Here is a 22,112-nt window from a genome sequence, read left to right as displayed (position 1 = left end):
CGATGCAAGCTTATATCTATCCATCTATGAATGTCAGTCTTTTCTCAGCATACACATGATGTTACTCCTATATAAATACATCGCCACTTGCTATTCTGCGTTCACAGTTCATCAACTTGTGTGTTACTTAATATAGGTCTAGGAACGAAGCGTTTTTCTCTCGCGATCTGGCGATCATGGGAGCGCCCTAGGGCGCGACTGCTGCCGCTGCCGGCGGCCACTTCCTCCGGTGCCTGGCTGGACACGGCTGATTCTAGTACCCGTCTAGGGTCTCCTTCCTCCCCTGGATCGCTTCCGGCGGTGAGTTTTCTGTGGCTTCGTTCCAATCTTACGAAGCTTTTTGTGATAGTTTGTGGAGGTACGTGGCCTGCTGGTGTCCTGTTCTCTGGATCCGTACCAAACTGGTAAAGTTTTTCTGTGATTCGTTTGTGGAGCAGCGTGTACTGCTCGGTTTTGGCTTGGTAGACAGCGATGAATTGGTGTAGTCTGAATTGTCGCGGTGTCGGAAACTCCGCCACAGTTCGAGAGGTTTGTGTTCTGCAAAGGGCACATCGTTTCCAGCTATTTTTTTTTGTGTGAGACTCGGCAAAAAGGTTCTCGTGTTCGTCGCTTACGGAATCGTCTTGGTCTCCAAGGCTTTGCTAGTGTGGACAGCAATGGTATGAGCGGTGGTTTGGCTCTTTTTTGGCACGAAAGTTATTATGTTGATATTAAGGAGGCAACTAATAGATACATTGATGCCTTTATTCGGACTTCACCGAATGAGCCCCTTATTCACGTGACCTTTGTTTATGGCGAACCAAGAGTGGAGAATCGGTATCGCATGTGGGATCAGTTGATGGCGCTCAAGGCTACTTCATCTTTGCCATGGGTAGTACTGGGTGACTTTAATGAGGCGTTATGGCAGTACGAGCATTTTTCATCTCGACAAAGGCCCGATCCACAAATGGCAGCGTTCAGAGATTGTCTTCAGATTTGCGAGCTTAAAGATCTTGGTTTTTCTGGCCTACCTTTTACATATGACAATAAACGGGCTGGCATACATAATGTTCGTGTTCGCCTAGATCGTGCCGTGGCGGATGATGAATGGAGAGATATTTATTCAGCTGCTACGGTGGTACACTTGGTCTCCCCGTGTTCGGACCATGCACCCATTATGCTATCCTTGACGAGGGAGGTAAGAGAAAGACCGTCAAGGAAGGCCCTGCAGTACGAGATTTTTTGGGAGACTGACTCGGCTCTGAAGGAAATCATAGACCGAGAGTGGAGGGGTTTAGGTCACAAGACCGACCTTGGCGAAATTAATAAAGGCCTCGGCTCCTTAATGCAGAAACTACATGCATGGGGGCGAGGCAAGTTCGGTAATGTGACACGTGAGCTAGCTAGGTTGAGGGGAAAATTGGAGCAACTACACTTGGATGATGCTCCACGAGAGGAGATCAGAACTACCACAGATTTGATGAATGAAATCTTGTATAGGGAGGAAATGATCTGGCTTCAAAGGTCAAGAATTGACTGGTTGAAAGAAGGTGACCGCAATACCAAGTATTTCCATCATCGCGCTGTTTGGAGAGCTCGGAGGAATAAGATTGATAAACTTCGAGATGATAATGGTGTTGTTCAAACTGTCCCTACAGAGATGCAGCGTATGGCCGTGTCATATTTCAAATCCTTGTATACTCGGGACCCGTCTCTAAATGCAGAGGCCATTACCAACCTTACCCCGGTTCAAATTACTGATGCAATGAACGAGCAGCTGTGTAGGAACTTCTCTTTTGAGGAAATTTCTGATGCGGTTTTTCAGATTGGTCCAATAAAAGCACCGGGGCCTGATGGTTTTCATGCGAGGTTTTATCAAAGGAATTGGGATCTCCTGAGAGATGAGGTGGTTCAGGCAGTTGCTCATTTCTTTGCTACAGGTTTTATGCCTGATGGAGTCAATGATACGTCTATAGTTCTTATACCAAAAGTTGATAATCCAATGGAGTTAAAAGATTACCGACCAATTGGGTTGTGTAATGTATTATATAAAGTTGTTTCTAAATGTTTGGTGAATCGGCTTCGCCCTTTTTTGGGGGATGTTATCTCGGAGAATCAAAGCGCCTTTATACCAGGACGAATGATTACTGATAATGCTCTAGTGGCTTTCGAATGCATGCACTTTATGGAGCATGGTAAGTCTACTGATTCCTCCTTTTGTTCTTACAAACTGGATTTATCAAAAGCCTATGACAGAGTTGATTGGCACTTTTTGGAGAGTACAATGCACAAGATGGGGTTCTCTCACCGGTGGGTACAGTGGATTATGGCATGTGTTACCACGGTGAAATATTCGATTAAATTCAACGGAACCTTGTTGGAAGCATTTTCTCCTTCGCGTGGCTTAAGGCAAGGGGATCCACTATCCCCTTTCCTCTTCTTGTTCGTGGCAGATGGTTTATCTACTCTTTTGAGGAACAAAGTTAATCAAAATAGGATCACACCTTTAAAAGTGTGCCGGAGAGCCCTAGGGATATCACACTTATTGTTTGCGGATGATACCTTATTGTTTTTCAGAGCTACTAAGGAGGAAGCATTGTGTGTGAGAAAGACTTTGGATGTTTATGCAGCTTGCACTGGCCAATTGGTCAATCCAGCCAAATGTTCTATCATGTTCAGTGCTTCTTGTACGCAGCAATCACAGGAAACAATTCGGTCCATACTACATGTGGAGCAGCAGGGTTTTGAGGCCAAGTACTTAGGCCTCCCTACACCTGAAGGTAGAATGCACAGAGGTAAATTTGATAATCTGCAATCAAGATTGAGTAAAAGAATGCTTGAGGTGGGTGATAGTCTATTGTCACAAAGCGGAAGGGAAGTTTTCATTAAGGCTGTTTTGCAAGCGATACCTACTTACATCATGGGTGTTTTTAAACTCCCAGTTTCAGTGTGTGATGACCTCACCAAGCTTGTGAGAGATTATTGGTGGGGAGTTGAACGAGGCAAGCGGAGAGCACATTGGGTAAGCTGGCCAAAACTGAACCGATCCAAGTGTCAAGGAGGACTAGGATTTCGTGATATGCGCTTGTTTAACCAAGCTTTACTCGCACGCCAAGCATGGCGTCTGATGCTATACCCTGATAGTCTATGTGCACGAGTGCTTAAAGCCCGCTACTATCCTAATGGGCAGTTGTTTGACACAGTCTTTACAGGAAATCCATCTTCTACTTGGACTGCAATCTCTTATGGTTTGGAATTGTTGAAGAAAGGCTTAATATGGAGAATTGGTAATGGTCGTAGTGTGAGGATTTGGAGGGATAGTTGGATTCCTAGAGATTCCTATTGCAAAGCTCTTACTCCTCGTAGAAATAAGAGGATTCACAAGGTATCTGAACTAATTGCGGATAATGGTACTTGGAAGGTGGACATGGTATGAAACTTTTTTTATCCAATTGACGCTGATGCCATTTTGAAAATCAGACCATCTCACCGACTGGAGGATGACGTCTTTGCCTGGCAACCTGAGAAATCTGGAATGTTCTCTGTCCGTAGCGCGTACAGACTGGCGCTTGATACGTCTCCGACGTATCGATAATTTCTTATGTTCCATGCTACTTTATTGATGATACCTACATGTTTTATACACATTATATGTCATTATTATGCGTTTTCCGGAACTAACCTATTGACGAGATGCCGAAGTGCCAGTTCCTGTTTTCTGCTGTTTTTGGTTTCAGAAATCCTAGTAAGGAAATATTCTCGGAATTGGACGAAATCAACGCCTAGGTCCCTATTTTTCCCGGAACCTTCCAGAACACCCGAGAGCCGCCAGAGGGAAGCCCTGGGGGGCCCACACTACACCCTGGCGCGGCCAGAGGGGGGGCCGCGCCGCCCTATGGTGTGGTGGCCCCAGGCCCCCTCCGAGGCTGCCCTTCCGCCTATTTAAAGTCTCCGTCGCGAAAACCCTATCACGTTCGACGAAACACACAGAAACCTTCCAGAGCCGCCGCCATCGCGAAGCCAAGATCTGGGGGACAGGAGTCTCTGTTCCGGCACGCCGCCGGGACGGGGAAGTGCCCCCGGAAGGCTTCTCCATCGACACCACCGCCATCTCCATCAACGCTGCTGTCTCCCATGAGGAGGGAGTAGTTCTCCATCGAGGCTCGGGGCTGTACCGGTAGCTATGTGGTTCATCTCTCTCCTATGTACTTCAATACAATAATCTCATGAGCTGCCTTACATGATTGAGATTCATATGATGATGCTTGTAATCTAGATGTCATTATGCTAGTCAAGTGAATTTTACTTATGTGATCTCCGGAGACTCCTTGTCCCACGTGTGTAAAGGTGACAGTGTGTGCACCGTGTGGGTCTCTTAGGCTATATTTCACAAAATACTTATTCACTGTTATGAATAGCATAGTGAAGTGCTTATTTATATCTCTTTATGATTGCAATGTGTTTTGTATCACAATTTATCTATGTGCTACTCTAGTGATGTTATTAAAGTAGTTTTATTCCTCCTGTACGGTGTAATGGTGACAGTGTGTGCATCCGTGTTAGTACTTGGTTTATGCTATGATTGTGATCTCCTGTAGATTACAAAGTTAACTATTGCTATGATAGTATTGATATGATCTATTCCTCCTTTCTTAGCATGAAGGTGACAGTGTGCATGCTACATTAGTACTTGGTTTAGTCGTATTGATCTTTCATGCACTCTAAGGTTATTTAAATATGAACATTGAATTGTGGAGCTTGTTAACTCCGGCATTGAGGATTCGTGTAATCCTACGCAATGTGTTCATCATCCAACAAGAGTGTAGAGTATGCATTTATTTATTCTGTTATGTGATCAATGTTGAGAGTGTCCACTAGTGAAAGTGTAATCCCTAGGCCTTGTTCCTAAATACTGCTATCGCTGCTTGTTTACTGTTTTACTGCGTTACTACTGCTGCAATACTACCACCATCAACTACACGCCAGCAAGCTATTTTCTGGCACCGTTGCTACTGCTCATACTTATTCATACCACCTATATTTCACTATCTCTTCGCCGAACTAGTGCACCTATTAGGTGTGTTGGGGACACAAGAGACTTCTTGCTTTGTGGTTGCAGGGTTGCATGAGAGGGATATCTTTGACCTCTTCCTCTCTGAGTTCGATAAACCTTGGGTGATCCACTTAAGGGAAAATTTGCTGCTGTTCTACAAACCTCTGCTCTTGGAGGCCCAACACTGTCTACAGGAAAAAGAGGGGGCGTAGACATCAGCGCTCAACAATCACCGTGATCAGTGTGATATTGCAACCACTAGTGAATACCCGGATGGCCAACATCCTTGCTGGAAGAAAATATGGCAGGCCTCAGTTCCTCCAAAAGTAAAAGTCTTTGCGTGGAAAGCCGCGTCAGGCGGTTTGGCGACGGAGGAAAACAAATTAAGGCGCAATATGCAGGTGACTGGGAGATGCAGAATTTGTGATGTGGAGTGTGAGGATGTATCACATGTGCTGTACAAATGTCCCCATGCATACTCTTTATGGGAGGAAATGAGACGAGTATGGAGCTTACCGTCAGACGATGACCTCTTAAACCCTCCATCAAATTGGTTCCAATCAGTACTGTTACGTATTCCTAATCATATGGTGGATACAACTCTACTAGTTGCTTGGCGAGCATGGTTCGCGAGGAATGAGGTAACCCATGACAAACAACTCCCATCTGTTGGTAGCTCAAAAAATTTCTTATGTAGCTATCTGAAGTTAATTCGAGATGTCAAGGACAAACCTACTGAAGCTTTGCTGAAGGGGAAGGGGCCATTGGTGGAGCCAGGTATTCTGCCAGCTCCTATCCAGGTGAGGAAATGTCCTGATAAACCCTGGAAAAAACCCCCTATGGACTGGGTGAAGCTCTCGGTCGATGGGTCTTTCAATGCTTCAAACAAGTCAGCTAGAGCAGGGATAACTCTTAGAGATGAAAACGGTCGCCCAATCGTCTTGGCTTGCCGATCCTTGGAAGGCTGCCTAGAGGCCATCGAAGCCGAACTTCGGGCCTGTGTGGTTGGCCTCAAAATTGCAATGCAACACTCTCAGCTACCGATCATTGTGGAGACAGATTGTGCTATGCTTGTTGATGCTGTCAAAGCTGATGCTCCAGATCGGTCTCCATATTTTCAATTGGTTCATGAGATAAGAAATTTAGCTAATCAAATAAGTGAGTGTGTGTTTGTAAAGGTGGAACGAATTCAGGTTAGGGTTAGTGATTCTCTTGCAAATCTTGCGAGAGTTCAGCGCCACTCTATGACTTGGTTGGGTTCTGGACCTGAAGATGCTCTTCGGTTGCTAGAACTCGATCGCTCTGTAACCCCGCCTGTTTAATAAAGTTCCTATTTTACCCGCAAAAAAAAAAATCTTGTGTGTTACTTACTCCAACGTAGAGTGAAATTGGTAAACTTTGGGTAGTTGTCAAAATTGACGTTTTGGGGTTTTACTTGGATGGATATCCCGAGCCCTTTGATATGTATTTATAGGGATGCACTTGCTTGTACAAGTAATGTGGGATTACAAGTCTAATACATGAGGTATTCCTATAGAAAGGGGTCCTACTTCTAACAACTTCCCTTAACCACAACTTGGCCTAGTTGAGGTTTTTTTTTTGAATTCCTCAAAGTTACGCGTAGCAAGTGGTTATGTGAAACCATTAACTTGATCCTTGAAAGAACAATGTGAATTTCCAGTTGCTTGCTAAGAACTCCTTTCCTAACAAAATGAAAGTGGATAACGATATGTTTGAGTGTGCATGAAAAACTGAATTAGCAAGGACTGCATCTTAACTTGAAGTTCTTGAAGCAAGGACTGCATCCATATTTTAGCTCTGGGTTTTGGCAAAGATTTGTACCTTGCTTCAGTGCTGGACCTATAAATAGGTGTTTGCTTCTTTACACTTGAAGAAATGACTTTGGCCCAAGAAAAAAGAAGACAACAAAAAATCCCCGGATGATCTACTCATAAATGTTAGACAAATACCAGCTGAATGCTTGACATATGTCATGATGCGCTTAATAGAATTTTGGTGCAGAGTAGCGGGAGCGTGTAAATACCGACAGGTTGTTATTTGCATAGAAAATCATAACCCTGTAATTGTCAGATACTACAATAATTTAATGGTGGATATAAAATCCAATAATTCAGACCCGTTCGTTTGCTTAGATGTATCTACAAGTTGATTTTCATCATACGACAAAATGCTTTTATAAGAAACAAACATTACTGATGGCATAATGTCCCCGCATGAACTTAATTATCAGTCATGTGAAGAAGCATTGTGCTAAAGTTAGATTTCGAAAACACGAAAGATAAAATTAAGTGGGATTATATTCCTTTCTTAAGTTTTTCAAAGTAGGTTTTTTTATTATACTAGCTCTGTTTTGAAATATAATATTTTTTAGAAAGCTAAGGTTTATATTTTGGAACGGATGTAATACCTTGTAACTGGGTGAATAAGGTTATACATAATGTAACAGTTTCTGCCAAAATTAGTAGTGAGATGGGACCTTATTTTTGAAGTGCTAAAGGACTTAGAAATGGAATCCCCTCTCACCATTCTTATGCAATAAGTTCATGGCCTAGTCCGGATTAGTGGGTGACTGGATATGTAGAACGATTCTCGCTAAAAAAAATTCTTCGAAATGGGGATTTAAAACCAATGTTTAAAATAGCCGGCTACAGGATATAGCCGCGGCCTCCCAAAACAGCTATAACCCGGCTATAGCCGACTATTTAAGGACTTTGACACCTTTTAGCGGGCTAATGCAGTTAGCCGCACCATGCGGGAAAGGCTATAGCGGGCTCCCGCTATAGCCCGGCTATAGCCGGCTATTTTAAACTATGTTTAAAACCCCAGCTTCTGCATCATGATGATGCACACGGCCTTTTATAAAAAAGTCTCAAATATTTGATTTTACAACTCAATCATCACCTACAGTTGATACAATAATCAACCAGCGAAACAAAAAAAACATAGTATCACCACACATCACTGTAGGCTCCTAGTATGAGCCTGATACAAGATATCCTAAGCGACCGTCTGGAATCATGTACATCCAGAAACTATGGCATCTCTCCGACGAAAGAAGAGCCCATAGCTGAATCCACTGTGCCACGATCCTCGCTAAATAGTCTCTTTATTTCTTAACACGGGTTAAATGGATGAATAATTGCTTATTTCCAAGATGGAGGAGGAGCTGGCTTCCGTGTGAAGGTGGCCGATACCATCGCCATTGCTGTGGACAGGCGTTGCAGATGCTTTTGGCATTGACCGGGGTCAGCAGCCACTTTGATCGGGCTGGCCGTGCTGCAGACTCTCGCAGTGCCGTCGCTTTTGGTCGCGGTCGGGTCGGGGTCAGAAGTCTTTGGCGGTGAGTCACGCAAAGCCGACCGACACAGCTAGCCTATACTGGAGTACTAGCCATGGACCTGGACCGTGGTGGTTTTTTTTGTTTCTATCACTGCTTTTTCTTTACGCGCTCAATCAGGCGGCGTTTCAAACTACGACGGTGGGGTGTCAAAGATTGCCGCACTATCCAATTGAACCAAAAGATACCATAAAAAATTACTGCACTAACCAATTAAATTAAAAGTCCAAACTGATGGAAAGAGACTAGGCAGTGTATTTATATTCAACAGGGTGATTGGGTACGTGGAACGATTCTCGTTAGGTAATCCTTCTTTTGCTAACATGGGTTACATGCATGGACCGTAGCTTGTCTCTAAGAACTAAGATGGACCATGGTGTTTTTCTTACGATGAAGGACAAAAATAATTTAAGGTAGAGCAAACTCTACACAATCACTAAAATAGTCACGTGATATATAATATTCTAATTAACATAATTACTTAGTACAATAAAAAAAAACATATTTAAGTACAACTAGAAACAAAAATAAATATACCAATAAGATATTATTAATCTTATAGCAAATTGGTTTCACCACGCCTCATGAGCTGTTAAAAATAATCTGAGGCTCCCTTACATACACCACCTAGGACATTGCTTAGAGTCGAGTTCTGTTATATTGAGAATTAGATATTGGAAAGAGAATATTTGATTTCCGACTAAACGAGACATAGTCTCTGTTTTTTGGTCCGAATTTAGTTTTGCGCAGTTTTCAGTAAAACAAGCATAATTGTCTCATACGGAATTCGTTTTCGATGGATGACCACTCAAATTATTTAGAAAAAACATGTGCATCTGAAAATTTTCAACAAAAATCAAGATAGGTCAGCCGCCCTACCTCTCCCTACTGGGAGCTTTGTCCCTGCATTTTGTTCGTATAAGTATGAACAATGTATGCTAAAAACTCTCATTGGCTTCCCAGAACCAGTGGTCTCTTTTTGAAAAAAAAATCGTATCTACAGGTTTCAAAAAGTGTGATTTTTTACTAGCCAATAATGTAACCTAAAAACATTTAAAATTGAGCAATAAATTCTTTAAATTTATGTTACACAAAACTGAGAAACTATGACAAATATTAGAGTTTCGAAATTTTTCACTATTTACTATACTCAGATCCACACTTTTTGTTTGCGTAGCTCAGAGCATTTATAATGTCAAATTTTCATATTAAAAAAACATTATTCACAATTCTAGTGTTCATGTTAGGCCGCTGAATCCCTTTATGGTTAGGAAATTATCCTTTAACTCATGCTTTTACGATCAAATGTGATGTTAAATCCGCAGAGAAATACTCTGGATGTTGTGATGTGTAAGTTGTGTTTGACTTTTCACGGCCTCTAATACACCATTCTGACTATATATAAAACTTTGCTTGTATTATGCTTATGCGCGGATAGGAATGGTAAATCTATATAAATCGAAAGATTCTTGCTTGATAATATCTTGTGCTCAATCACTCTAATTATTTAGCTTTTTAATGTAAAGGGATACTCTACGACTAGGTGACTTAATACGCGTTGAGTTGAAAATTAAGAATCACAAAATTAAGGTCTTTGACATCTCTCAAAAGAGTGCTGCCTACCTCCTAGTCCTTTCTCTAGACAGAAGTGTGTTTTTTTGTGAAGAATATTCGGTGAAGGGTGGTTTGTTCAACATGTTTTCTGAGCTTCCTAGCAACATACATACCTTGCCATCCAAGGTCTGGAATATGCTCACTCTTTACCCTGGATAAGATATTAGTCGTCTCTGTCCTCCTCCTTCCAGCTGAGCTAGGCAGCAGCTACAAAAAAAAAATCGAAAACGGGCAGCGTCTACTAGTTATAGCATGATCATAGCATTATTTGGCAAAGTTTGTTTAATCTGTCTATTAGCTAACGCTAATCCATTCAGGAAAAAGCTAACCCTAATGATGATGACGCTGAATCGAAGGTCCTACTACTTTTTTAATATCGCAGAGATAGAAAGGATAGATTGAGATTTGATTCATAATCGTGCTCGGAGAGGGAGATAGAAGGTGAGCAGCTATAATTTGTGAGCAGGAGGAGGGCGTGATTGCCCAATCAATGGCGTGTCATCCCCGACCCGGACGAATGGAACCTGGGTGCGCGCGCACCCATTTACGAAAAATTCAAAAAAATACTATTTAAAAATTTCAAAAAAATGTGAAATAAAATTTTGCATGTACATATTATGTTGATAGTTACTTGTGTGAGTTTTCACGAAAAAATAACATTGTGTGTGGCCTGCATAAAAATGACAAAATGTCCGAATAAGAATAGTGAACAGAAATTTGTACTATTCACAGAATAGGAATTTGCATTTTATCATTTTTGTGTAGGTCACACACAATGATATTTTTTCGTGAAAACACACACGAGTAAGTATCTACATAATATATACATGCAAAAATGTACTTCACATTTTTTTGAAACTTTTAAATAGCATTTTTTTGAACTTTTCGTAAATGGGTGCGCGTGCACCCAGGTTCCATTCACCATTTCCGGTGTCATCCCGTCCTTTCGTCCACTACTGACCGATACGCAGCGAGAAAACGGCAAAGGACATAGGGGGTCGTCGTCTGTGGCATCATCATGATTTCACAGCCTAGCGAACGGAAGAAGACATTAATCCTGCATGTAGGCGCACCTAGTCACAATGCATAGTATCATATAGAAGTATCATGCGTATGATAATACTTACATGTTACTATTTTCACAATGCATGGTATCATATAGTAGTATCATAGTTTTCATATATTAATTGTTTGTACAATCTCAATGCAAATATATGTACAAAATTTACTTGACATTAATTTTTCTAGTAGTATGTGCTATGATACAGTATCTACCTATAATACTAGTGCCCCTTCTCTCATCCTTAATTGCACTGCCACATCAGCATTTTGCATGCATGGAATGCATGATACTACTTATGATAGTTCCATTGTGGGTAGTCTTATGAAGGTAGGAACATAGAGTAGTGTCATATGAATAACACTACTATATGTTACTCCCCACTATGACACTAGTCATAGTGGGGAGTAACATAAGGTAGTGTCATGCATATGACACTAGTTTATGTTACTACCTTCATAGTGCATAGTAACTTAGATGTAGTATCATGTATGAGTCTATTAATTACCTTATCGATTTATTGTACATTGAAAAGTATGATGTTATGGTAACATAGCTAGTTACTCTATGTCAAGCCATGTCATCAAAATGCCTAGGTAGTAACGCATGTAGTTCTATGTTACTACCTTAGTTACTCCCACTATGAGCAGTCTGAGAACTTGGGTGTGTTGGTTGTGTCACCGTGGCTACGGCTAGGCTAGGTGCTACAGTGCGGTTCTTGGTTAACTAATTAATTAATCAAAACTAATCAGCAGCTGTCTCTTGAAATAGTGTTAGTTCTAAGCTGGTAACATGTGCACCCCCCTCCGATCCTTGATACTTAACGCTAAAATGAGTTTATTTGATAATAAACAAACTAAAATATGTTTAGATATATGCGACTTAGCGACAATTATTATGAATCAGAGGGAGTATCAGAATTGCTAATTCGCACCTAACTTAGTTCTCAATCAAGTCCAAAGCTGACATATCTTTATCGTGATTTGTATATCCTACGAGTTGCAAGTAGAATCGTAACTCAGATTTTTCAGTTGCAAGTCAGATTGTTATTGGAATTTTTCAGTTACAAGTCGAATTGTAAATAAGATTGCACTTATCGGGCTGTAACCATGATTTTTAAAGCCCAAGTGAGTTCTGCCAAAAAAAAAGTAGTTCACAAAGTACAAAAGTATTCACACAACAAAAAATATCTATATAGCATAAAATTATTCGATGACATCACTTGAATTGGAATTAAGTTAATTCTTAATCGGCTGAGAATTAGTCACCACTTTTGTTTATTGATTGATTAAATCTGCGTGGGCCTGGATCATCTATTGTTGACCGGTGGCTACGATCCCGATGCAACGTTGCTGATTAAAGCGTACACGATGAGGCGACACTACGATGTATGCTATGCTAGTAGAAAAGTGAAAGGGGATAATATATACACTTTCCTTTTGCTCTTTTGTTATGCCGTTCTTGTTCAAACTACACACTAGCCACATATACTCGTTGACATCTTATACCGTAGTAGGACTACGGAAATTCAATTCGGCTCCCGGGTGCGTATGCTCCCTCTACCAACAAAACATATTTCAAAGTGTGGAAAAAATTTGAAAAAAAAAATTCTACATGTACATCTCCATAATATATATGTGCGGGTCAAGTTTCACGAAAAAATAATATTTTGTGTGACCTATGCAAAAAAGAGAAAACTTATCCTGTGAAAAGCATTGTTTTAAGCACTGAATTTTGTCTTTTTTACACAGGCCACATGATAAGTCCATTTTTTATGAAACGACTTTGTGAGCGCGTAGCACATGAAGATGTACGTGCGAATTTTTTGTTTCAATTTTTTGGAAATTTAAAATATGTGTAAGATGCATTTTAAAATATAAGGAGCATATGCTCCCATGTTCCAAAACACCACTCCCGTAGGACTACCAATTTACAAGTGGTGCAAAATCCATAGCTTAGGGAAACCTGACAATTTTTCCTTCCAACATCCTATATAACTAACTAATGGAAGTAACGTAGACGTAGCCAAAAGGGACATCAAGAAGGTCAGCCATCACTCTCCATATACAAAGGACAAAGCAAAATCTGGAAAACAAAAAGGAATAGTAACCTCACAGAAAAAGAGAGAGAAAGGCAAATGGCAGTGTCAGCTGCTCTGCTGGGGCAGCAATCATAGTACTAATACTGGTTAACAATGCAGGGCGATCATCAGTTAGTATTGTAATCACAGGGAAAGGATTGGTAGCGCGAAATGAGTTGGGGTGGTTAGTGATGACAAAACCAAGATCTCTTCAATCTGCACACTAAGACCTAAAGTAGTTGTAATACGAGTCAAACATAGTACTAGTTATTAACAAATAAACGTTTGTTAAGCTCGAGTGTCGGTTCTCGGTCGATGTACTAGCTGGTTCTAAGTTGTGGTACATCGTGAATATTAGTGGGGCACTTTGATCGAATGTAGTGCAGTACTCATTTCCGTCCCGTAAAAGTTTTCAAATTCGGAGAATCTAAAACAAGTTTAATGGAAAGGAGGGAGTGGAAACAATCCGATCGTAGGCGATCCTGCACGCATGATATCGATGTACCAATTTGAACAAAAATAAAACAAAGAAGCAGAATCATTGGATGCAGGATTGATACTGGATGCATCGGCGTACACGGCAGATCTTTCATTGTACTAGATTTTGATGCGCGCCTTGGCGCGCGGCCCCGGTATTTCGCACTGATAATCGTTTTGTAATAGACTTGATAATAAGCTGAGGAAAAAATGATACGTTAGTATTTGCACAAATCGATGAGAACACGCTATTTTGGAATCTTCTTATTATTCTTGGTCGCTAATGTGACTATGAAGCAGTAGCATGGCATAGCTTTAAATAGAAACAATCAAAGCCGAGTAAATAAAAGAGAGAGAGCACCGAGTGCCGGTGCTACTAAATTTTGCGGCTTCGTGGTTAGTAATAAAAGAACAATCTTTGCACCCAACAAATAGTCGCACCAGGCTCTTCTAATCGTTGATGTCACTAATGTGTTGAGCCATACCAGACAGTGTGGCCCGCACGTGGAGTTCTCGATTTTGGAAGGTGCTCTCTTCTCCTTCTCATTCTACAATATTTTTTCTGTTGTGCCTGGCTGAAACACTGAAAATAATGGGAAAGAAGGAGCAAGCAGCTGTTAAGAAAGATCAATATAACTGGAAGTTAAAAGGAACACGAAGAAGAGGTAGCAAGTAAGCTAGGGAGGGCAGCATCATGCGTGGCAATGAACCCCTCTCGCGTCTTTAGATTTAACACTTTTGGGCACAGTGTAAGCTGCAGAGTGAGAACATAGAAGCTCAATTCTGCTAAGATGCGTGGCGGTGAGGTCCTAGTCCTAGTGCTGGTGGAGATCAAGTGTCTCCCATGGCCGGTCAAGCTAGCTAGCCCGTAGGCGATGGGCAGTGGCCGACGCGGTCGTTGAAATTGAATAGAAGAAGAGAAGCTCGATTTTGCTGGTGGAGATCTCGTGGGCGTAGAGGAGGAAGCTGGTGGCAGGAGCTGCCAGGCGGTGGTCGACGCGGCCGTTCAATAGAAGAGAAGCTCGATTTTTCTGGTGTAGATCTCCACCGTCAGTTGGAATTCTGACAGTATATCATCCCTAATTTTATCAGTCAGTTCATGGATGAGGAGCCAAGTAGTGGCAAGTGTGCGTGACTTAATCTGGCATCAACTGGTACGATCCCATCTCTTTCTTTCGGTTTCAGAAGCAAAATTTACCCCCTCTCTTTCTTTCTCTTGCAGAAGCAAATTTTACATTTTCCTTACATGCAACAGCTCAATTACCACAGTTAATTTTTTTCTGAGCTAGGGAAACCAATTTTAATGTTCTTGGTTGATTAGCATGCCCAGTTCTGCTCTCTATGCTCGTGCTAATACGTTCGAACCACAATAGCAAATTTAAAACTGAATACACAGAAAATGGGGATTTTATTAAACCAGCTGGTTACAACAGAAGACATGTGAAGTAAACGACAGCCTTCAGTAAGACTATAGTCTCGTAAGCTAATATAAAGTACCGGAGAGTAACTACTGGCAACATGTACAAACACGTAACTGGATTCGCCTGTCCTCCGAAATTGTACCATCTTTTATAGATGTCTTAAACACTTGATGACGGTAGGCCATATTCTGCAGATACCTGACTTTAACTGCTTGGGCACCATCTTGGTCCTGCAACTTGATTAACACTTAAGTTGAACATAAACACATTGATTTTCAGCATGTACATACTAATACTAATAAAATTTAATCTGTCATACAGTCTGTATAATCTTGCCATAGTAATACAGTATTACATAGACGCCACTAAACTGACATACCAGCAACAGCATATATATTGCATCAAAGAACATTAAACTTTTCTAGTCTAAGCACACCCTAAAAAGGCACAATCAAGTACAGGATTGGGCATGTAAGTGTACAATCCAAAGGAAACAAAATATGCACTCTAAAGACAAATACAAAGTACCTATATAGCGGAGAGCTAGTCATATATAGGTGTTTGCCATACAGATACAAAAGCACATAACTGGCCAATATATTATATAGTGGTAGCAGTGAGTATTGCGGACAAAAGATTTTTCATTATTTAATTGGCCATTCCCTAAACCAAGTATCCAACCGTCTCTAGATTATAGACACTGATCTACCGGTAACCTCTAATAAGGGAGACCTAAAACTTCAAGCTAAAGACAATGTGCAATGATGTTTTGCTTGATGTGATTTCCATTTAAAGATAGCCTGAATCCAAGAATGAAGACAATATGGTAAAGTCTGTCAAAAGCATAATAAGAAAATCGTCCAAAACTCATGCCTAGAAGCGTCATTGGTAAACTTGACAGGTCAATAAATTTGGAAGAAAAGAAGAAAGCAACCTAATGGAAATTAGTATGAAGCTCTGCATCGACCCCATCTCCTCCATAATCGCTATTACTTTCCTAAGCACCTCAAGGATTAACAAAAATACCAACAAATACCACCATAAACCCTAAGCAGTAAGGCGCCAAGGCCACCAATTTGTCAGCACTGCTGGAGCACCGCCGCACCAAATGGTACATGGGCCCTAAATTTTGGCGCTAAACCTTCTCCTCGTCGGCCTCCTTTGGTTGCTTGTGTTGTTGGTGTGCTGCTCAGCACCCTCACGCCTCCACACCCTCTTGAAATCCGAAGCCTTCTCTCGCGGCATGGCAATGGAACACCAGCATTTTGTCAGAGGTGGCTTGGAGCCAGAGAGAAAGATAATGAGCAGGAAAAAAAACTGGCATCACATATCAGTTTTTTTAGAAGCAACAATCTCGGGTACGATGGTCGCCACCTGTTGTCGTCTTGGGGTCGGTGACAATGCCCCACCTATATATCTTCTGCTTCATCCGGTAGCAAGTGAACTCATGATTTTATTTCAGGAATATGTTTCAAATCTTAGGTTAACAAATTATTAACTTTGGACCAATCTAGAAAACTAAAGTAGGGCATAAAAGGTAGCACTATTCTGAATTAGAAGGAACATTTCGTCAAAAAGTCGAATCTAATGGAAAACAGTTTAATCAATGAGTACTTCTCCAAGCTCTCCCAGAAATCAGTTGCAAGTTTCAAAAGATAATCTTCCCCACTCCAAGCCATGGTACAACAAAAGGTAACACAAAAAAAAGTGACAATGGATTACTACTCGTAAGAGCTACCTAAGGGGAAATTTGGAGCGGATATAAAAGGAGCCTAACTTGCTATCACAGTAATCTTGTCCTACTAAACTGAACAGATGATCCAATGCATCTTTTGTAGCAATGAAATGGACAGTGAACTTCTAAAGAAGCTGAGTGAACCTACTTCTAAAGTGGTACTGGAGAGTGCCTTAGCGCTGCGGCATGTCCTGAGCTGCAAAATTATCAATAAAAAACGTTAGCTATACACTAAAGGATGAACTGAAATTCTCAAGATTCATGAGAACCAAAATATTCAGCAGTTCTGTAAATAAATAAGATAGTATTAGTGGCATATGTAATATGGAATTCTGTATAACTCTTTGTTGTTTTTTTAACAAAATAACCATTACTGGTTTTTCCTGTCCAATGTACTGGCCAAGTATGAAAAATCGCATGCATATAAGCTTTAGACAGAGAAATATCATCTAGTAACATTATAGAGCAAAATCACCTGAATAAAAGAACATCACCTACATCAAGAGAAATGTAGACATAATATAGGAAAAGGGGCATTTACATGCATATAACATAGTTGGGAGAGAGGCACGCTTAGCTTCAGGCTGATGCTCATGTTGTTTAAATTTGATTAGCAATAGCAATCCATTATAAAAGTTATATAACTACTACGAAGACAAAAAAAAGTAGCATCCAAATTATCATGAAGTAGCAATAATTGTGCAAAACCTCAACTTGGAATCATAAAATAAAACCAAGATCATCTCTGCCTCAACGCCCATCCTTTTTCACCTAGGATTCTAAGTTTCTAACATCACTTTAGTAGCCATGTAGATTTAAACGTAAAATGGTTTCATCTTCCAGCAACTTAAGTTTAGCCAGGAACTATATCATTGTCTGAAGGTAGGGAAAGAACACGGAGCAGCAAAGAGGAAACAAGCAAAAAACAGAAGATAGAAACACTCTCTGAGATAGATAAAGCCATTGTGACGCGAGGGAAACAACTCCTTCAACATGAAAATATTAAAATACTGTTACTTGTTCTTTACAGGGATGTCACACAAAAATCAAAAAAATGTAACCATCTACCATGTCAGTAATCGAACCGTCAGAGTGGATGAGAAGAACCATAACCATTATTTATCTATCAGATCTACAAATTTTACCACACATAATATAGGAAGGACCTCCAGTAATTTCCGCACATTAAAGCATATTCCCTCGAAGACACAATAAAAGTAATTTCTCTGAACCAAAAAACGCCACTGGAGTTGTAATAATTAAAGTGGCCCTTTTATGAGATACAAATAACACATTAAACACACCAATGGACACTGGCTATAAGGAAAATGTTAAATTACTGCAGATTTTTAATCAGACTTCCTACACATTCTCATGAACTACAAAACATTCTGCACAATATATGGTTGTGTACTTGAAGCCAACAAACCTGAAAAGTAGAACATTATCGAATACCTTAAATCTCATCCAGCTAGTGACGCCACGATCATCCCAAGCAGCGTGATGTTGTCAGCAAAACGACAAAACATGGTATAATCACACCATGGAAAACACAAGAACGGAAGTAGTTCTGCCCTGTAAATTGTGGACTATATATTAGGAATAAGATCTTGTTTTACCAAACTAACCTTAATAGTTTGAATTTTCTGTAGTAGAAAGACATCTAGTTTCCAAAACATTTGAACCACTCCAATCATTCTGCAGATGTGTGACACTGACATAGCATGTTGATTCCATAGCAACAAATCTAATAGCCAACAACATAGCATCAGCAGCAACATGCCACTCATTTCCTCGTGCAACAGCAAGGAAGAAAGGGAGTGAGCTCATACCTAACAACCAAAAACTCCTGGAAATTCTCTTCTATAGGGCGGTGATTGCCACTTTGAGGCCAAATAGCCTGTCAACAACAAAGTTCATAAGGTGTCAGGATGTTAGATGATAAAACTGGATGCAAAATCTATATCAAATATATCCGTTGGCATTAGACTAATCATTGTACCATTATTAGGATCTATGAGCAGTACAAATCATTGTAAGGTACTAAACTCCAATCACAGGTCAAACATTTTGAAAGCTACACATCTGATATCTACATCCTATTAAAGGCTCCATTTGGTAGCCCGTGAAGTGCCACTAAACATCACACATGGGATAGGGAAAACAGATCCCGTGACCTACTCAATCTATGCAACATCACACATGGATAGCAGCAAGATAATCCTATGCAGTGTCAATCACCAAACAAAGGATGAAGAAGTAAAGCTGACCACCAACACAACTGAACAGTGAACCGAGGAAAGCAGCCGCATCCACCCAAGCTGTAAATCCCCAGCAAGATGTTGACCTGCAAAAAAAGAAATGGAAGAGCCGCGGAAGATGTGAGATCTAAAGGGAACCAGAAGTTCACCCAAAACGCTTCAAGACAGCATTTCAGAATAAGACGAAAAGAACAAGAAGAAGACTAAATCTCAGAAGGAGATAGAAACAAAAGGAACGCCTCCAAAATCGAACAGGAAGGGGCAAAGCTTAAAAAACAAGAAGATGACAATACCATGGTCGGGGACAGGAACAAACAAGGTTTAAATAGAAAGAATCAAATCCTAAGAGAAAAATGCATAATAGAGCCAAACAAATCGAATCTTCGGAAGGTGAATCGAAAAATGCATAATAGAGCCAAACTATTGGGTGCAAATGGACCGTGACCTGTATGAAAAAATGGAAATTTCCAACATTAATGATGGGTACTGTAAAGAGCATGAACGTAAAAGAAAAAGTAGAGCAACAAACCTTGCAGTAGGCAATTTCCAAATACAGAGACTGAAGATTACACTTAACCGAATCTTCACCGCAAGCAATTTGAAAACTGAGAAGTTGGGCAGTATTAGAGCAGATCTGTATAAAACTGCTAGATTTCTCAACCGATTTAAAGCATAGAACTATGGACAAAAAATTAAATTGATGAGAGAAAGAAATAGGTGGTATCATGTATAATCAGGGGCATAGCCAGAAGCACTGTGCTGCTTAACTAAAAAAGGAGGATACGCGAAATATATAGAGAGAGGGAGATAAAGGAACCGTCCTTTGGCGTCAGTAGGGGGCGGAGGTCAGGAGCTCCGACGGCCGTTCTTCACGATGAACCAACCGCCCTGCCGTCGGCCAGATCGACAGCGAGGAGGAGCATCCTGGCCAGGAAATCGCCCATACCCGCGAAATCTCATAGGCACCACTCCTCCCGAGCCCCCACAGCCACGTGGATTTCGACCAACCACCTCGTGCAAATCGGAGAGGAGGAGATGAGGACGAACTCGCCGGCGACGGTTAGAGAGCTCGCCGACGAGTTGAGGCCGCGGATGGCGGCGCAAGGGAACGATGGCCAGCCTCAACGCGAAGGAGGAGAGCGGGAGGGGCCGCGTCGTGGGCGAGGAGAGGTGCGCGAGGTGGCGGCTGGGAGAGGGAGGAGACATGGGCTGGAGGAGGCGGAGCCTGCCGGAGGATACACAGAGAAGAATAGGTGGGGCTGAGGAGGGTGGAGGACATAGGGAGTACCTGCGCCTAGGCGGCCGGCGCTCCACCGGCCGACGGCGCTCCGCCGGCGGCGCCACCCGCGCGCGCTCGGCTGGTTCTCGCGCTCCATCGGCGGCGGCGCTCTCGCTGAGGGCTGGCCGCTGCGCTGTTCGCCGGCTCGCCGGCAGCCCGCACTCCACCGGCGGCGCTACTCCAGCGGAGTGGACTGGGAGGGAAAGCCGAAAGAGAAGATGGAGGAGAGGGAGAATCGCAGGAGCTGGAGGCGGCGCACTAGGTTTTCCAGCGGACGAGAGCCAGGCGCGACCTTCCGGGCCGGGCGGGCTTTTTAGTGACCCATGGATAAAACGTGCGTCTGCGGGAGGGCCTCAGCCTGGACTACTCCACAGTGAAAAAATCGACGGACGAGATTGAAAGGATCGTATGCCGCACCTAGAGGGGGGGTGAATAGGTGCTAACCAATTTTTAGTTCTTTTTCAATTTAGGCTTGACACAAAAAGTAAATTCTCTAGATATGCAACTAAGTGAATTTACCTATATGACAAGGCTAACAACTAAGCAAGATATATCTAAACAATATAGAGATAGAATAGGATAGAGGTAACCGAGAGTGGAGCACGCGATGACACGGAGATGATTCCCGTAGTTCCCTTCCTTTGCAAGAAGGTACGTCTACGTTTGGAGGAGTGTGGTTGCTACGAAAGCCAAACCAACAGCCACGAAGGCTTCACTCAGATCTCCGGTGAGCAACGCCACGAAGGCCTAGCCCACTTCCACTAAGGGATTTCCTCGAGGCGGAAACCGGGCCTTTACAAGGTTCTTGGGGCACACATCCACAACCAAATTGGAGGCTCCCAAATCTGTTACAACACAACAATCAACAACAATACATCAACACAAATCAACTAGGGAACCAAATAGGAACACTAGCATGAGATCCCTCAAACAAGAGAGGGGGAAATGAAGAACGCTTCGGTGAGGATGTAGATCGGTGTCTTCTCCTTCGAATCTCCAAAGATCAAGAGCTTTGGTTGGGGGAGGAATGAGATCTTGCAAATCTTGACTTTCTTGAGGTGGCTCTAATGGAGGTGGCTTGGCAGATTTCTTGTGTAATGATTGAGCAAGCAACCAAGGTAGAAGAAGGGGGTATTTATACCTCCCCTCAAAATTGAGCCGTTGCTGCTTCCGGGGGGCCGGATAATCCGGCCTAAGTAAGGGCCGGATAATCCCCCCCCCCCCCCCCGGATAATCCGGCCTTCGGGACAAAACTGTGACATTGTCCGGCCAAATGTCCGGCCCATGTACTGGTGTTATCACCAGAATTTGACCGAGTCAGAGGTGGGCCGCGATCAAGATGGGCTTGAAGAATATATACATGGAAGAAATACGTGAATCGGCCTTATGTACCAAGTTTGGGCTAGATTGCCCGTGTATCTTTAATTATAGTAGATTGCATCTTAGATTAGAAGATAGAATTTTACCCGTGCACGGTTAGGTGCACGCCTAAATTAGAAAGTCCCCTGGACTATAAATATGTATCTAGGGTTTATGGAATAAACAACAACCAACGTTCAACCAACAAATCAATCTCGGCGCATCGCCAACTCCTTCGTCTCGAGGGTTTCTACTACTGAAGCCTTGTTGATGGCGAGCAGCGTAGTTATCATAGATGTGTTAGGGTTAGCATAGTTCTTCGCGTAACATGCTATCGTAGTGCAACCCTTGCATGTCTAGCCGCCCTCACACCTATCTTAGGTGTGGGGGCGGCACCCCGCTTGATCATTGTTTAGTAGATCTGATCCGTTACGAT

The 22,112-nt window shown here is 42.0% G+C and overlaps 1 protein-coding gene across 10 annotated transcripts; it reads right to left on the bottom strand.

Annotated features, from left to right (window-relative positions):
• Window positions 1–15,006: 15,006 nt before the first annotated feature.
• LOC127308561 (uncharacterized) lies at window positions 15,007–20,637 on the bottom strand. 10 transcript variants are annotated; one of them, XR_011746575.1, is made up of 7 exons: window positions 20,327–20,635; window positions 19,568–19,643; window positions 19,048–19,124; window positions 18,610–18,677; window positions 18,406–18,524; window positions 18,233–18,352; window positions 15,867–16,973 (listed from the first exon to the last, which is right to left on the bottom strand). XR_011746575.1 is itself a non-coding variant. In XM_051339428.2 (5 exons), exons 1-4 carry the CDS (start codon window positions 20,412–20,414, stop codon window positions 18,241–18,243), a joined length of 345 nt encoding a protein of 114 aa, XP_051195388.1. In that variant the 5' UTR covers window positions 20,415–20,625; the 3' UTR covers window positions 15,867–16,973; window positions 18,233–18,240. The 10 variants fall into 10 exon arrangements, 1 of the variants encoding a protein (XP_051195388.1); XR_011746572.1 differs by lacking the exons at window positions 18,406–18,524; window positions 19,568–19,643 and adding an exon at window positions 15,007–15,278 and having other exon boundaries at window positions 16,926–16,973; window positions 20,327–20,626; XR_011746573.1 differs by lacking the exons at window positions 18,406–18,524; window positions 19,568–19,643 and adding an exon at window positions 15,007–15,272 and having other exon boundaries at window positions 16,926–16,973; window positions 20,327–20,626.
• Window positions 20,638–22,112: the final 1,475 nt, after the last annotated feature.

This window comes from Lolium perenne, chromosome 6 (genome assembly GCF_019359855.2).
Source record: "Lolium perenne isolate Kyuss_39 chromosome 6, Kyuss_2.0, whole genome shotgun sequence".
In the NCBI taxonomy this organism is placed as follows: Eukaryota; Viridiplantae; Streptophyta; class Magnoliopsida; order Poales; family Poaceae; genus Lolium; species Lolium perenne.
This window is presented reverse-complemented; position numbering and strand designations above follow the sequence as displayed.

Coding starts and splice junctions, on each gene's coding strand:
- LOC127308561 (XM_051339428.2), bottom strand. CDS start 20,414: ATGGAGCGCGAGAACCAGCCGAGCGCGCGCGGGTGGCGCCGCCGGCGG. Junction 19,125..20,326: donor CGCCGGCCGCCTAGGCGCAG/GTACTCCCTATG, acceptor CTTTTTTTGCAG/GTCAACATCTTGCTGGGGAT. Junction 18,353..18,609: donor CAGGAGTTTTTGGTTGTTAG/GTATGAGCTCAC, acceptor CACAATTTACAG/GGCAGAACTACTTCCGTTCT.